At 35.8% G+C, this 17,893-nt stretch overlaps 1 protein-coding gene across 5 annotated transcripts in view; it reads left to right on the forward strand.

Annotated features, from left to right (window-relative positions):
• CADPS2 (calcium dependent secretion activator 2) overlaps positions 1–17,893 on the forward strand; it is a 276,456-nt gene that overhangs the window by 107,566 nt on the left and 150,997 nt on the right. For all 5 annotated transcript variants that reach the window (XM_026051658.1, XM_026051660.1, XM_026051659.1 and 2 more), the window contains exons 4-6: positions 4,029–4,109; positions 6,903–7,139; positions 12,368–12,489. In XM_026051658.1, coding sequence (XP_025907443.1) covers positions 4,029–4,109; positions 6,903–7,139; positions 12,368–12,489 — 440 coding nt within the window. The remainder of the gene's footprint in view (positions 1–4,028; positions 4,110–6,902; positions 7,140–12,367; positions 12,490–17,893) is intronic.

Below are 17,893 nucleotides of genomic sequence, written 5' to 3' on the forward strand. Positions count from 1 at the left end.
GGGATATATTCTCATAACTCCCTTAACTGTCTTCTGGCCTATCCAGGGCTCCATTGTCTAGCACTTACAGAGAGCTGAGATGTCTAGTTTTAATATGTACACTGAAATTTAAGAGCCTCAACCAAGAGCTGAATCCCATCCTTAACAAGCATGTGCCTGCTTGTTTACTGTCCATGTTAGGTTGAGCTCTACTCCCTGTTAATTTGCAGAATAGGGAGAGGATTCAGAAGATGTAAAATTCTTAAGTTTGGTGATATTAAAAGAATCTGTGCTACTTAGCAAACCTCTAACTGATATATTTAGTATTTTTTCCAACTAGCTTTTCAGGAGTAATTTAAGCTGATTACATGTAGTACTGGTTGTTAATGGATTTGTCAGAGATATTAATTATAAATGACAAAACTAGTAGCAGTTACAAAGAATTACTGTGTACAAGCTGTACCACATAAAATCAAATGTAAATATACACCATATTATTAATGGATAAAAACATTTGCAAATGAATAGCTTGAAGTCTAAGAGTTTTGTGCTTAGTTTATAAAGCTGTTTTATATGATACCATTGAAAAATTAAGATGGGACAATAGTATGAGATTCCTCATTTTTTTCCTTTTTGAGTGAAAAGTAGCTTCTTATCTATTCAAGTATAGTCACTTGAAGCTACAGAATTGTCTGAAGAAGCTTTTGAAATGCAAATAATAATCTGCGTAAAAACATAAGTGACACAGCTATCTCACCAGAAGGTAGATACCACTCAATTTTTTTTATGCTCTTGCTAGATAGATAATTTTCCCTACTGAATTACCTAGTCCCCAAAGTAGGTGTCAGTGCCTATCTAAATGTTACGAGTTCCAGGGACCTGTAATATAATGTTTAGGGAGAGCAGTGATTTGCTTGGTCAGTAATTCTGGTGTATGTCACCCTGAAAACAAATCTCTGTAGCTTCCTGCTGTTCAGTAACAGAACTGTTGGTTTTGTGAGGTCTCAGCAACAGGAGCAGGGTACCCACAGTGGCAGAGGCAATGAATAGCTACAGGGAGTAATTACTCCTTCGGTAGAAAGCTGAAATGCCTTTATTAAATGCCTCTCTGAAAATAATCTCCAGGGCTCTTTTTTTTCATCTTTCTCTTGTGTGATTCTTAAGCTCCTGTTTTACGTCTGCAGCATTAGACTCAGTCTAAACAAATAAATAATTTTTTTCAAATCTGCTGTGGCAAATTAATTGGAAAGCAGATCATTCTAATAAAAAAAGGTGGAAAATAGTTGAATTTCAGTAAATCGTTTGTTTGCATAACATGCTTTCACATCTGAGGTTGAGAAACATTATGTAATGCCATGTGACTGCCAGTTTTTTTAAAAACTTTTGCTTGAATTTCAAGTTGAATTTCAAGCCAAATTTCTGTGTAATACTGAGAAAAAAATCTCTGAGTTGCTATTCTGTAATGTTACATTTGCATCAGTTTGAGTGAGCCATTCAGTGTGCTTTCCTAGTTTTCATCTAGAATCTGGAGACTACTGCAATAGTTTGTCGTGACTTGTAGCTGTGTTTAATCTAGGAATACAAAGTTACTGAAAAATACATACTTGATGTTAACTCATTTCACTATTTCCCACATGTACTGTGAGTTGTATCCAGTTTGCCATATGTTAACAGAAAAAAAGGTACAAATTAAGAATTCCAGCTGCTATCTGCATCTTCATAATATACTTGTTCTATTGTTGCTTTATAGTCAGTAGGTATCTAAAATCTGATTGATGGATCATTCATAATCACTAACAAAGAACAAAGTTTTTTTATGAATTTTCTTGAATTTAGAATAAAAACAGAATGAGCTTGAATGGAGTATGATATCAAGGTTACTTTTCTTTTGACTGTCACTTAGTTTTGCATACTGTCTACTATCAACAGCTTTACATATTATTAGGACACTTATGAATAAATCTGGTTACCATTCTTACCTTGTTTTTATTATAAACAGTGTTCCTTAGTGTTTCAGGTTTTCATCTTTTTTCCATATTTCACAATAGTTAGGATCATTAAAATGTATAAATATTATGAGAAAAATAAGTGAAATAAAATAGAGAAATTCCACAATTTTAAAGACATCAAGAGTAAACAAATAAGGGGAAGCAAGAAATATCTGAGAAAAAAATACTAAGATTTACAAGTCCAAGAGCTTACATGTTCATTTCACATGTTTTTTAATGGAAAAATAAGTAAATAGATATCAGTCTAAACAAAGGCTTTTGGCTCTTCAGCCAAGTTTGTAGTAGTCATAAAAATTGCACCTTGAAGCAGTAAAATTTTGATTTCATTCTACTTTCCTTCCTTCTAGTCGTCTTTCTGTGCAGAAATGATAATAATGCCTTCAAAATTCCATCAAGAATGTATTTTTCACACAGTTGATCATCCTGGGTATTTTCTTTAAATAATGTTCACATTCTCTTTGATGAAAAGGGAGAGCAATTTTTTTTCCTATTTCACTGACTTTATTTTTTCAGTGGAAAATGAAATTAGAGACTTACTCGGTAGCAAGTCCAATAAACAATTTCTTGTAACTTTATTAAGAAACAGAAGTACAATATTTGGAGTTTAGTGTTTGTTTATTGCAAACCTCAAATATTTGCTTTAATCCACAATGTATTTGCCATTTATGCTAACAGTCAAACAGGGCACAGAGATCAACCCAATGGACACTTCATTGGAAGGGCCATCCTCTACTCTCCAGTTTGGAGACACAATAGCTTTGTTCTCTAGTTTTCTGGTCATCTGGATCAGTAAGGATCTTTTTATGGCTTACGTTCTAGCAGCAGGGAGTTTTCTATCCTATTTCTACATATAGTAAGATTGATTTTATAGAATGATCCTTAAAACACTGGATAGTGTATTTTAATTATTTCCTTTTTATTGGATCTTGAGAGAGAGAAATGCTTAATTTTCAAGACAGCCTTGATTCAATGAGTTCTACTGAATTTAGCAGAGGAGTGTCACAAGGGAAATGGTATTTATTATACATGGAGCTGTTTCACCAAACAGTATTTTTTAAAAAGCTTGGCTTGATGTAATCAGCCATTTTCCAGACAAACTTATTTTATATTCTTTAGTTGAAGTGCTGATCTAATTAAAGAGGTCTGCTTTTCTCCAAATTTCATCGCTAATCACTTTAAGATTGTTTTTTAATGGAGAACAATCCGTGTATCCTTAAACCTCAGCTGCATGCTAAATGCAGAGGGTCAGATGAGCGTCTGGTGTTGTGCCAGCAGTGGCTTGTGGCAGGGATGGAGTAGAGGACCCCATGTGCAGTGCTGTCGTGGTAAGACGTTTCTCCCCCAAAGAAGAAACCACTTTATATAGGCTTTTTTCCCACCCTTCTCACAATTCAACAGGTGACAAATGACTTAGTGAGGCTCCTTGTTGAGAGTCAGCTACATTGTTTTGGTAAAGAAATGCTGCTCCTCTTTCTCCCTGGTTGGAATTGGAGGTTGTCTCATGAGTCTTTCCTCTGTGTTCTTCTATATATTGTAGGTACAGTAAATAAGATAAGCTGTACTCTGAGCTGTTGGCCAGTGGTTGGGTCAAAGAGTGAAATTTTGTTTTGTTTAGAAGTTACAGCCACACAGTTTTTCTTTCCTCAGGTCTACTCTTGTGGAAACTTATGGGACTAAAGAACAAAATTTTCTTCTTGCATTTTCTATGCAAGTTTGTCAGTCTAGTTTTCTGCTTCATGGAGAAATGTTTTCAACTGCTATTTTCATAAGGAAAAATGTTACTTCTATTTAGTTGAGTATTAAAATTTCAGTGGAGCACCAGCTGTGCATGTCAAGTCACTGACTGCCTTGGAAAACTGGTGGCCTGTACCTTTCTCTCATTTTGGTGAAGTTCAAAGCTATACATTTTCATAGTACTTTATTAACTTTAAAATGTGAAGTATGTGATTCATTTCTAGTTTTTAACTACATTAGTTCATATAAAATTAAAATACAGTGCATGCTTGTCACAGTCAACTTTATTTTTGTTTTCTGCCTAAGTTGGATAATGCAGATGAACAAGCAGCCCAGATCAGACGTGAATTAGATGGACGTCTACAACTAGCAGACCAAATGGCAAAGGTAAGTGACTGCTTTCAGGTACCAAAAATGAATCCTCATATGAGACTGAGTGAGAACATAAAGCTAGAGATACATGAATATGTGTTTCTAGTATTTGCTAGAATCTGATTCTAAAACTAAGAAAATGAGCAGAAGAAAGCATAACAGTTGCAAGATATATTTCTTTCTGACTCTGAAGTTTACATGGCAATAGGGGTAAGGAGAGAGTAAACCATTGAAAAGTCATATATCGTTTGTTCCAGTTTTTCCCCTCATCAACAAGTCTAGTGGTAAAACAGATTATTTTTAATTTTGGAAGTGTATGGTTTGGAGCTAAAGCAAGCCATCTTTTATTCAGAAAAATGCATTATACTGTGCCCAGGGCTATAAAAGATGTTATCTTGATGGTATCTTGTATTTAAAAAAAAAGATTTTACTATGTTACATGTGATATACTTTCTAAGTATATACATGTGATATACTTTATAAAGTCTTAAGTCTATGTTGTTAATGGCTATATTAGCATTGCAGATAACAAAGCTTATGAGTAATCTTAAAGATGAAATTAATGATGATTAGACAAATTAGAAATATTTCTTGTAAATTTTAGAAAAGCCTATATATGTTTCTCTCCTACAGCTTGAATCTTATTTTAATAAACAAGATTAAGCCCTCCTATGTTAAATATCACAGAAAGAATTGCTATCATTCCCAACCATATGTTATCAAATTTGGTGAGAAGAATCCTTTCGCTGAAAGTCATGTTACTTCAATCTTTTGTGAAACCTGTGGTTATAAGCAAAATTACTCAGTAATCCTCTGTTAGCTCTGTTGCCTTCTTGCTCTAAGCTGCAAAAGTTATCAAATAACAAAAATACATATATAAATATAGAGTATGTCTTCATGTATGTAGTCTTTACCTCCCAAAAAAGTCTTTTTTCTTTCTTTACCAGAATCATGACTTAAACAGTTATCACTGTTTACACAATGTCAATTGCAGAATTTTGCAGAATTTTGCATGGAATAAGGAACTCTGTGTCTTACATGTTTTATGCTTGTTAGAAATTAGAATTTCTGCATATTTTTTAAAAAATATTTAGAATGCAGAAATTTTTGTGGGGGACTTTGACTGCTTTTATTGCGTGTCTTAATTCTGGCACCCGTGAGAATTCTAAAGGTCATTTAAGCCTAAAGAATCAAAAGCTTTAAAATGAACTATGAACCACTTCTGCCTTCTCAAAGCTCAGAAAAAAAAGAAAAATCTTTTTATTAGTGGATTAAATATTCTAGCATTTTTTCCTGATAGGGAAACTGTCTTTAAGTCACTACTTACCCTTAAGAGAGTTATTAAACTCAAGTCTCAAAAGATCAGCACATCCAAAGAGAAATTTCTGCATTTAGTATTTTTTAAGATCTCATTCATTGTTCCTATTATACATTACTTATTATTTTTGAGATAAAATTATATACTACAAGTTTATTTGAGGGAGAAAAATATCTTACCTGTTTGAAGGAAGAATCTTAGAAATATGCTGATTTAAGTCTAAAAGTCTCAATCTGACTAAATTTAAAATAATTGCAGTAGACATATAGTAGACATAGTAGACATATAGAAAATCCCATATGGGATTTTCAACCTTACTGATTTGTAATTAGTGCTTTGTTATTCTAACATAATTTTTATATGATCTTCTGAAGAGACTGGCCAGTGCTGCTGTTTGGAAGCTGCATCAGAAAATCCATTTTAGCACCGAGATCTAAAGGCTTGTGTGTTTATCAGCCTGAACAGCTTCTCACACCTTTCTCTCAGTTTATTGTTTTAAGATTTGTTGCAATATGTTGCAATCGCAACCTCAAAATTTCCAGAGTTGCCCAGGGGGACGCCTCATTCTTTAGGAAGTTTGGGCTTTTCAGATCAGTGTAATTGCATTCCTTCATTAGGCTAAAAAATACGATTGTGAAAACATTCTTTTCTTGTTGTCATGCCTCTAAGTTATTTCAAATATTATATATTGCAGGAATTTGTAAGATGTTGATTGTCTTAAAAAATAAAGCAGAGACGAGAGAGTCTCAGAGTTCTCATAGAAGAACCCTGCCTGTTTTCTTCAAAGAGAGAGAGGTGGATAATGCTGGAAAGTTTCTGCTGTGAATCAAACATTTAGGTTTTACAGGTCTCAACTAAAGGCCTCCATTTATTCTGACAGTGCTGCACATCTTCCATTAGTGCTGCCTTAAATCATGGAAGATTGTAATCATAAAAAATATGCAGCAAAAGACACTGTAAAAAGCTTTCTAAAAAGAGAAAGTGGTCTCTTAACTATATAATTAAGTCTGTCATTCCTATCTTCCATTTTGCCACAGTATTTTTTTTTTTCAATGCTCAAAATCATTGTTGTACAATTCATTTTGTCAACTTATAAAATATTTGAAGGTAAAATTAAATGTATACTTAAAACTGTTGTATGAATATGCAATGTATGCACAAATATTCAGCATAGGTTTAACATTGAAAGAATCTACAGGGGAAGAGATTCCTTTTTGCAGATGCCCTTTATTTTTCTGATATGTCCATTTTTCTGATAAGTCCAGTATACTTAAGGAATATGATGGAAATCTCAAGTCAATTTGCATTTCTTCTAGTCACTATTAGTGATGTAATATGACAGGATTTGCATTTTCTTACTGCTTTGAATACAATTGGAATTAAGATTTTTATTATTATAAATTATCTCTAAGTTAGAGCAATTTAACAGATTGTATAATGCGTTATCACTAGTGATTTTTGTCCCTAACTTTTAAAATATATCTTCCAAGGAAAGAAAATTCCCCAAATTTGTAACAAGAGAAATGGAGAACATGTACATAGAAGAGTTGCGGTCTTCAGTGAATCTGCTTATGGCAAATCTGGAAAGTCTTCCAGTGTCCAAAGGTGGGCCAGAATTTAAACTGCAGAAGCTGAAACGATCACAGAATTCTGCTTTCTTGGACATAGGAGATGAAAATGAGATTCAGCTATCAAAGTCTGATGTTGTGCTGTCATTCACTTTAGAGGTAATCACATGTTTCACCTAGCCTTTGATGATAGTTAATACCTATTTCTTTACACTTTTTTTTTTTGTCATTAATCTTCCCTTGGTTTTGTGATTACTTTTATTATTTTAATATTTTATTTTAAATAAGTAAATGATGATCCTTCCGTCTCTTATACTTAGGTGTTAGGCTGCAAATATATAATAGATTTTCCTCTTGCACTAGTAGCTGCTTTGGGGTTCAAACAGCATGTGCAGGTGAATTTCCCACACAACTGTCATAATTCTAGACAAATTTAAGATCATTAACCTCATGTTTACTGAGATTAAGTAGGAAAACTGACCTATAGTGATTGAGTCCTAATCCATACAGAGCTCAACTGATTTAATGATGAAATCACCATATCTGATTATAGAATCATAGCTTAGGTCTAGTTCTGAAAATGTTCATATTGAGAAATATTGATCTTGAGGAATAGTAAAATCCAAATATTGTCAGAGTATTTGTCAGTCAGAAGGTACCACATTTATGTCATACCAAGTATAACACTAAATACAAAGTACTACCATAGCAAGGGCATTTGACTTTCACGTATAACTGGGGCAGTTGTAGAAGTTTAGATCCTCTATGTAAGCATAATTGATTGGTTTCTTCTACTGTATACAATTTTAATATTGCTATCTAATAATGCAAAAGCCAAACAAAGAGTAGTACAATTGGTCATTCTGAAGTTGAATACAGATTCAGGATTGATACCATAAATATCTATAAAAAAGAATAGTTTTGAAGTACCTAAAAAGTAGTAAGTGCTAAGTAATCAGTTAAAGTACATTTTGTTATTATATTTAATGTAGTTGATAAAAAAACACAAAACAACAACAACAAAAAAAACAAAGCAAAATGAAAAATTAGTCATCAGAACGCATGCTTATTACGCATAGTTTTTTTTTGCTTTCGTGATGTATATTGGACATGGCAATGTGTTTATCACCATCATGCTCAGGTAGCATCCAATAGTGAAAGACACTATAGTTGCTGAAATGTCCCTTTTTTAAAGCCTAAAAATAGATTCAAGGGATTATTCAGTTCTGCAGCAATTTTTGTTGGCTTTTTCTCTATGCTGCAACACATCCATGCCTTTCTGGAAAGCTTTGCACAATGGAAATGAATTGTGTACAGTAAGATGTCAAATCTGTGCAGCTTTCATGCAATTACAATACTTCCCTATCCTTTTCCACTCCAATTCTATCATGTCAGTCATTTGCAATAGGTTTCATTATCTCACCTCTCACACTGGCTAGAAACTAGACTTTTTCTGGGAAGGAAAATGACACTAATGCCTAGTTTTGTCTCTCCTATCCGGCCTTCTTTGGCCTCCTTTGCTTTGCAGTGCTGTCTGGTCTTTGGGCCTCCAGCTGGAGGCCTGTGGCCAGTGGTGTCCCCCAGGGGTCAGTACTGGGCCCAGTGCTGTTCAACTTGTTTATCAATGACCTGGACGAGGGCACGGAATGCACCCTGAGCAAGTTTGCGGATGACACCAAGCTGGGTGGAGTGGCCGACACTCCGGAGGGCTGTGCTGCCATCCAGAGGGACCTGGACAGGCTGGAGAGTTGGGCAGAGAGGAACCTCATGAGGTTCAATAAGGACAAGTGCAGGGTCCTGCACCTGGGGAGGAATAACCCCAGGCATCAGTACAGATTAGGGGTGGACCTGCTGGAAAGCACCTCCACGGAGAGGGACCTGGGAGTCCTGGTTGACACTAAGTTAACCATGAGTGAGCAGTGTGCCCTCGTGGCCAAGAAGGCCAATGGCATCCTGGCCTGCATCAGGAGGAGCGTTGCCAGCAGGTCAAGGGAGGTGATTCTGCCCCTCTACTCAGCTCTGGTGAGGCCGCACCTGGAGTACTGTGTTCAGTTCTGGGCACCCCAGTATAGGAAGGACGTGGAGCTTCTGGAGAGGGTCCAGAGAAGGGCAACCAGGATGATTAAGGGAATGGAACATCTCTCGTATGAAGAGAGGCTGAGCGAGCTGGGCCTGTTTTCTCTGGAGAAGAGACGGCTCAGAGGGGATATGATTAATATGTATAAGTTCAGGAAGGGAGAATGCAGGGAGGAAGGGGACAGGCTGTTCTCACTGGTGGCCAGCGATAGGACGAGGGGTAATGGCCACAAGCTGAAACACAAGAAGTTCCGTCTCCAGGTGAGGAGGAACTTCTTTACTGTTAGGGTGACAGAGCAGTGGAACAGGCTGCCCAGGGAGGTTGTGGAGTCTCCTTCTCTGGAGGTCTTCAAAACCCGCCTGGATGCCACCCTGTGCCACATGCTCTAGGTGTGCCTGCTTGAGCAGGAAGGTTGGACTAGATGATCTGTAGAGGTCCCTTCCAACCTTAAATATTCTGAAATATTCTGAAATATTCTGAAGTACCTAATTTAGTTATGTGATATAATAGCTGTGTACAGCTGTCTTTTATTCTTCTTTTCCGTAATGTTCACACTGCAGATGCACTCAGGTAAAAACAATTTTGTGTTTAGTTTTCTGAGTTTTAGCAGACTACTCACCTTCTGAAATAAGGGCTTAATCATTTGTTCACTGTGTAAGCTACCATTTCTCTTATTCTATTTATTTTCTATTTACTTCCTGTTTCCAAGTCCATAAAAAGCAGATTCTAGGCAGTCTTTTATAAGAGTGATATTAATCTTTGGGGGAAATATACTTTCCTTTGGATATCCACCTGCATCTACTCAAAATTAATGCAAATGATTATGAGAAAAATGAATACCAGTGAGCTGTAGGGAGTATATCAAGCTGTAGGGAGTATATCAAAACCATTATTTAGGCTAGAATTACTTTTTTTCTTCTTCTTCTTCTTCTTCTTCTTCTTCTTTACTTGGATTTTAAAATGTTTCACTCCAGCATTTACAGGATGGAAGAAGGCAGTTTTTTACTGCAGATTATTTTTTGGTATGGCTGGTTTAATCAACAGTTTTAATGTTTTTTGTCTGGTGAGAATCTCAAGAGAAAATTTGGTAGAGTACTTGTGTGTGCATGTTTGCATTGCATGCACATGGATTATACAACAAAGCTTTATGAGAATATATACACAGATAAGATTATCAAGATAATCCTTAAAACTAAGCTCTTTAATTTATGTGGTGGAAAACAGAAAAGGGGACCATAACCTTGTAAAGCACCTTCTAGCCTTCTCCTGTGCACCCATAAACTGCATGCTTATCTCACGAGCTTGGTGATAATTAGAAAAAATCTCTTCTCAGGGTTGCTAGTCTGGTATTTTTAAACACCCAAAATCAAATGAAAATTAGGGATTTTATGCTGCTGCTGCATGTGATTATTAAGGCAGAACAACAGTGTATGTTAGTAATGTTTATAAAATTTTGGTGGGAATAGACTTCACTGTCTCTAAGATAAGACCTATTCAGATGTATTCACTGCAAGCGACAATGACTGTTTTTGAAAACTGAATATGTCATCAGATAGCCTATTTTCAGAAATTTGTAAAATAAATGAAATATCAGAATGATAGCAGAAAATATATATTTATTCAGTTATGTTCTTAAGCTGCTGGAGAGTTAGAGAAAGAAACAGACAATATTGAGAAAGCTGTTTATCAGCTAATGAGCAAGTTAATCAGCTGGTGAGAGTTTTGTTTGTAATGAATGTGTTTTTTTCAATTCCTGTAATCCAGAAATGCTAGCAAAGAAAAATGTGCTGTCCAATTTAATTGGAAACTCATGGGAAAAAATATTGGCATAAAAATGAATAAACATGAAGTCTTTCAACAAGGAAAATCATTTAGCATGTAGGCAGTATAGGAAGTATGAGCTAAAGCTCTGCTGCAGTCTTTCAGTGATTATTGATCACTTTTCTAACTACTCGAAATCTTAGCTCACAAAAGATGGAAAAGAATAGAGATGAGCATATCATTGTCCTTGAATTGCTGTTATTATTTACAACAAATAATAGGTGATGTTGATATGGCAAATTTAAAATGGCTGTAAATGGCCGAAGACTATCAGGTTATGGTAATATTATCCAATGCAGACAGTTTTGCAAGGCCTAACCATTACAATGGTGCTAGGTAAGAATAAGTGCTTGCTGATCTATGAAACTGATTACTTCTGATTAGACCAAAACTAGTCATTTTTTTTTTGTTACTTTTAAAACAAACAAGTATTCTGTATTTCATGTTTAGTTCAGCTGAGGATAGCTTTTCTAAAGATCAAGTGAAGACAATTTTTCTAGATTCTTCCCATCAGTCAAAACAGGGCCAAAAAGGAAAGCAGCTTTCGCAAGCTGGAAAACCTGAATTTCTTTTCAATTCTTCTCTGAATTTGAAACATCTGAAGTGTAAAAAATTCCAGTAATTTCACACTATGTCAAACTGCAATGTTTATATAAGGCAGAGAGCACTTGAAGTTAGACTGAATTTGGCTCTTCTGAAATATAACTAACTCAGAGGAGCTGAAAAACTGTTGGTTTTGCCAAGCTTAAAATTTCCCCAGTGAGGAAATTTCTCAGCCAGGATACAGCTGAGTGAGGTGGCTTTTTTCCCTCTTCTTTCCCATATGTGCACTGAACCTGACTGCAAGGAGCGTGCTGTGAGAAGCAAAAGGCAGAGGAAGGAAATTACAGTCACTGATGGCAAGGTTTTGACCTGTCTACTGCTCAGGACAGCACAAATCATTTCTGAAATTAAAAGGTTGCGATCTCTACTTCACTGCACCATTTTTTTCAGTGCGTTCAGATCCATCAAAAGTCAGATCCTGAGTTCACTGAGCACAGGAGACATTCACTTATAGCAGGGAAGAGTATTCATCAAATAACACAAGATCTCAGAAAATTGTATAATTGTATATATTCTTCACAAGTTATTGCATGTCCCAGAACCTGTCTGAGAGTTTTGACAAATTAAGTATATTAAGACTTTTAGACTGAAGCATCTATTCTTTACATGTCATAAAATGCCTGATGGAGCTATTAGCATTTGAATTATGATTGAAGGGAGTATTCAGATGTTGTCTAAGTAGAAACAGTATCATTTTCCATTCTTAGTGTATATAGCTGAAATTAGGAAAAGAAGGCAAAGAAGGCAAGCTAAAATTCTCCTATGTGTGTGAAGATTTGGGTGGTTTTTTTTTCTTTCTCTTATGTGAAGCTTAATCCTGTGATATCTGTGCCATATAATGTGTTCTGAAATGAGATGGATAAGTTATTTGCTTTCTTTTCTACAGATTGTTATAATGGAAGTGCAAGGTTTAAAGTCAGTAGCTCCCAATCGGATTGTTTATTGCACAATGGAAGTGGAAGGCGGGGAGAAGCTCCAGACAGACCAAGCAGAAGCCTCCAGGCCACAGTAAGTTATTCTGTCACTTTATAGAGGCACTGGTTTCTTTAATATCATGGGAGAATCTAATTTAATATCTGTACAATTATTGAAGTTAATTTAGGAATAAGGTTTAGGAAGTCTGTCTTGGAGCATTGCCTTAAATTCCTGCTGGGAAATCAGAACAGAAATTACATTACATTATGATGAATTAAGTATGATGTGTGAATGCTGTCCAAATAAATGCCATTAAATGTGTGGCAAAGAAACAAGTTGGAGACTGTGACATTGTGTTTTTCTTCTGAATCCTCTAAAAATACAAATCTTTCAGTGGATATTAGCCTGAGGTGATTTTATGTATTATAGGTTAACGTGAAGATGGCCTCATGGAGTGTAACTTGTACAATTGGTGAAAAATCAATACTCAGTAATCAGTCGACAAAACTTACTCACCTGCTGAGCCTATTTCATTTCAAATTATAGGATGCACTTATTTCAATTAATTTTTGAAGGAGGCAGTCAGCAAACTGACTCAGAGGGGAAAACATCATGTCATCTGTGGCTGAACCAGTCAGAGTGGCACGAATGAAGAAAATTAAGTGGCTTTTTTCTTTTTTTTTCAGTTGATTTGTTTGACCTGCATGCTGGCTTCAGACATTTTTCTCTCTGTTAAAATGTCATTTGGTATCTTTTGTAGCTAACTTTGCAGGCAGCATGTTAGTGTTTTATTGGCACCATAGTGTGCCTCATGAAAAACAATTTAAAAATTGCAGGTGCTATGTTATCTGAGAAAACATCTTAAACTGAGTTGGGAAATAGCTAGCTGAGTTAGCTTCTACTATTGTCAGAACCCATTTTTCTGAGGCAAAATGATAAGCAGAGTTCTATGAGCCTCTTTGTGAGGAGACATGGAGGGGAGGGCTGGAGTCCTGGAGTAGTAAACTTTCTCTCAGTCGTGTAGGAGATTTCCTTCACCAGCCTTCACCAGTATGCCAGCAGCTGACTATAAGAAGATATTCAGACCAGTCTTGCAGATTTCTAAGTAAGTGGGAGAAGCCGTAAAAATAATTTATCACAGTCCCTGTCCTTTTGGTTACTGGAATGTTCCATCTTAAAACCTGCATGTTGTTCCTGAAACCTATCAAGAGATGTTTTGAGAAGAACTTCTGAAGGTGATGATAGCATAAAAGGCAAACACACATTAAAAAATATATGCATAAGAGGCATGTACATTACGGTAAGATCATATTTGGATATGCAACATTAGCTGATCATCTTTTGACTTGTCTAGGCATTCTCGAATGGCTCAGGAACCCGTGCAAGTTGCAGGGCCTCATTTTGGAAGGCACTGCTCCAAGTCACACTTTCTCCTCAAGTAGCTCTCAAACTGTTCTCTGCAGCCATTCCCTATAACCTTTGCTGCAATCAAGATACCTTTTCTTCTGAAAGGAATTTCCCTTTCTTCTTCTCCTGCCACCCTCCTTGAACTTCTTATTTTCTGTTTTAAAGACGTGATTAACCTTTGGTATTACTGGTATTGGTCTGCAAGTCACCATTCTTCAAAATCAACTAGAATAAACAGGTTCTTGGATCTCAGGCAAAACCCTTCCAGTAAATATTTCTTAGGTGTGAGGATTTCTTTGGTTACCTCTGGTTATTTCCAGATATGGTGGATCTTTGTCAGCTCATGGTTGACTGATTACTTACTAAGGGCTACAGTTTATGGTTAAGATCATAAAATCAGTCAGAACTTATCTACTGTGGAGTGTACGTCCTGTAAAACTTAATGACAAGTGATTTGATTTTCATGCCTATCAAAGTAAAAACTTTATAAAAAAGAAAAGCCACAGTAGATGATATCAAGACAACAGCAGCCAATGTATTTGTAGGAAAAGGTACATATAAATGATGTTGTATGAACAAAATGCGTATGCATTTGTATGAAAGAAAAGCATTATTTGAAAGTGGATGATTGAGAGATCCTGTGTGTACTACGCTAGTACAGTTCACTAGTTTAGTGTAGTGTAGTAGTACAGGAATAGGAGTTATCAGTGCTGTAGACCTGCTCTTCTGCAAAACAGAGTGACTTGGAAAGGCACAGCTGATAGAGATGATTCTAAAATCTATCCAGTTTTTGTGCTCTTCTGAATCATCCTATGTTTCACTTATGTGATTTATGTAGTTTAAATTCAACAGAAACAGATGTAGTTTGAAGCAACAGAAAAGGATATCTGATTGGACAAGCATGAAAGCGGGGTTGAACCAAATCATCTCTAGAGGTGCTGTCCAACCTCAACCATTCTGTGATTCAGTATGAATCTGTGAAATGAGCAAGTCATGGGCAAAAAGTGTAGAAGGAAGAGGAAGCTGCCTATTGAATGGAAAATCCTTTATTCCTAATACTCTAATTTTTATATTGGAACCAAATCAAGTCTTCTTGCTAGTAGTAGTACTGCTTTTTTTTGTATCAGTGATAGAATTGAGAAGACTTGGTAGAGTTTAAACATATTGCTTTGGTGAAGAAAGTCTAGAATTACGAGTGGGAAAGTTCACCAAGTTTCAGGAGACTGTATGGTCTTTCTCTCTCTCTGTCTCCCCTGCCCCAGCATGTTCCCAGTCCTTATAAAAAATTTATTTTGTATTCAGTGCATCCCTCATCTCAAGCAGTTGCCTTTTCCAGTACCCGTCACTACTTTCTGATATGAACCACCCAGGGTGAAGGGAAAGGTCAGTAATTGGGTCTAGCAAGTACGGAAAGTAGCTTTCTGCTCCTGTTAGTGGTGGTGTTGCTGCTGGGAAGAGAGCTGCATCCTCGTGCCTTTTATGGACAAAGTCATGAAGCAGAGACCGAAGCCCAACTGAGCCAGAACAGTCAGCCCGTCTCTTCTTTGATACAGGCAAAAACAAGCTCTCTGTCACCCTAGTGTAGTGCCTACTTTGCCTGCTGCTGGAGCTGGTCTCTTGCTGGGATAATTTTCTGTACTCATACCCTGGTATCAAGGAAACTAATGCAGAAGGAAAAATAAAACTCATTGTAAAATAAAAATCTGAGAATTAAGAACTGTAGTTCAGCTCAACTCTTTAAATGACTAGCAGGAACAAATCTCAAATAAGTGAGAATATAATTTCATATTTTATATAGGAACGTGCAGCTAGAAAAGCGTAACAAAGCTCTCATACTAAGAGCAGAATGAAGCTGAGATGAAAAATGAATGACTACCATCAGCCTGGGGAGACTGCTAGCAAGAGCTGCAAATTGTGTGCTTGTCACAGGCATTTTATTTGGTTGGTTTTATAGTTTTAAACTAGTAGATACATTTGTTAAGAAGAGCTGTACAGGAAACTATTTTCATCTGTGAAGTTCAGTCTGTGAAGTTCAATGCTGCTACTAGGTCAGAAGTTTCAAAAGCTTTGACAGTGAGAAGTAGAAAAGTAGATATTCAGATGAATGCTTTAAAATGGAGTGCAAGCCAATGTGACCTTAGTGTGGAGATTAATGGAATTGTGATTCGAGTAGAGACTTAACTTAGGATTCATCCACTGTTTCAGAATATGGAATATTTTACTCAATGATTTTTATTAATATGCATTTCAGTTTTCCTTTGAATCTCTAAATGCTTCCGTAAGAGTAATGAGGAAATTAAGAAGGCCTTTCCTTCTCAAAGGGGAAAAATCCAGTCAGAGTCCAAGCAAAGAGAATGTGTTATTATTCTGATAGCTTACCATTAAGAAACACTTAGTGATTTCATATTGCTTTTAACCCCTGTCCATTTTCTGTCTATTTGAAAACTAATCTTATGAGTCTATATGGAAGTACTTTATGCAATTTTATTCTTCCTTACCAATCTCAGTAGAGCTCTGCTTATATGTATGTTACTGAGTATTTAGCGGTCATTTGAAAATACAAATGCCATGAAGCAACATAGTTTGAATGAGAGGAAGTCTTACAGTTTTAGAAAAGGATCAATTATACAGCTTCTCATGCAAAACCTATTAAAATTTTATTACTCTCTCTGAAATGTTTCTTCATTCCTTCCAACTATTTCCTGCCTTTAGTCCTGCAGAAAAGCCTTCCAACATAGATTGTGACCTTTTCTGCTAGAGAAGGTCAGTAGGATCAGTAAGCAGAACCTTTAGAGGAAGCCCTTCCATCGTGTGAAGCTTTGCATAACTGCAACACTGCGGGGGTTCATCTTGCGAAATCCAATGCTAATTTCATTTTCAGATACTACTGATGTTGCTTATTTTTTAATCTTGTGAAGGCTGATGTCCACGTATTTTCTTATCATCAGTTTCACTCATTTGGATGTTTAATAATGTGGATCCTTGCAAGTGTCATCTTTTGGATATGTATAATCATGTCTGAAGATAAAAGTGGATGATTAGCTTTTGGAAATACCGTATCTTTTAAGTATATTTCATACTAGAAGTATCTATTGTTGGATATTTATGAAATATAAAAGGATCACATCTTATAATGAAAAAGAATTAATACAACCCGATACTCTTCTTGTAAACAAGACAAATCAGATGATTATTGCCTATAGTGATATACAAACCTTATTAAAAAGGTCTATTATATGTTAGAAGCATATAAAGAGTTCATGATTAAATATCTGACCAGAGCAGGCAGGGAATCTCAGTCAAGACCTCACAAATAAAGTTAATACTTCTTGCTTTAATTTATTCAGTACTCTACCACCATTAATTCCATAAACTATCTGAAGGATGACAGTCGGTACTTGTGGATACATAATTAAAGGTTACTTGGGAAAAAAATGTATAAAAGAGTTAAAAAAAGAAATAGCCTAACATTTTTAATTTAGAACTTCCTGAGATGACATACTTGCTCATGGGAAAAATAATAATAATTTTAATATAATGTTTTAATATAATGTTTTGATAATATGCTCTAAGAAGGAATTGTTGGAGACAAAAGGGGAAGACAGCATTAATAACCTGTGACAGTAATGTTCCAGACATAAGTTAGTTATATTTTCTTCCTCATGATCCCTGCAGCTTTGTAATTTTTATTTTTAATCAAGCATGGAGATGATACAACTGTCATCAACTTGCATGCTTACAGGAGAGAGCTGTACAGAGACTTGCATGCTTACAGGAGAGAGCCTGTATTTGGTTTCACTTTTTATTGATTATATCTTATTCAGCTGCACAAATAAGATTAATTTCAGTCAATAGGAGTTCAGTTATCCCATTAGTGTTCATTAATCATTCTCTGTACTGTTCACACATGGAGTAACCTATGCTGTTTCTCAGGACTCCCTTGCCCTTCAGGAAATGACAAAGGAAAAGATTGTGTCTGCCCCATATTGTGTCAAGTCTGAAGATAAAGCTATAGACTGAAGATGGGAAGCAACAGAAAAATACAAATAAATTGTTAGATAACATTTACTAATCAGGCAGCATAATGGTC

This window comes from Nothoprocta perdicaria, unplaced genomic scaffold, assembly GCF_003342845.1.
Source record: "Nothoprocta perdicaria isolate Ctin4 unplaced genomic scaffold, notPer1 scaffold_79, whole genome shotgun sequence".
Lineage (NCBI taxonomy): Eukaryota > Metazoa > Chordata > Aves > Tinamiformes > Tinamidae > Nothoprocta > Nothoprocta perdicaria.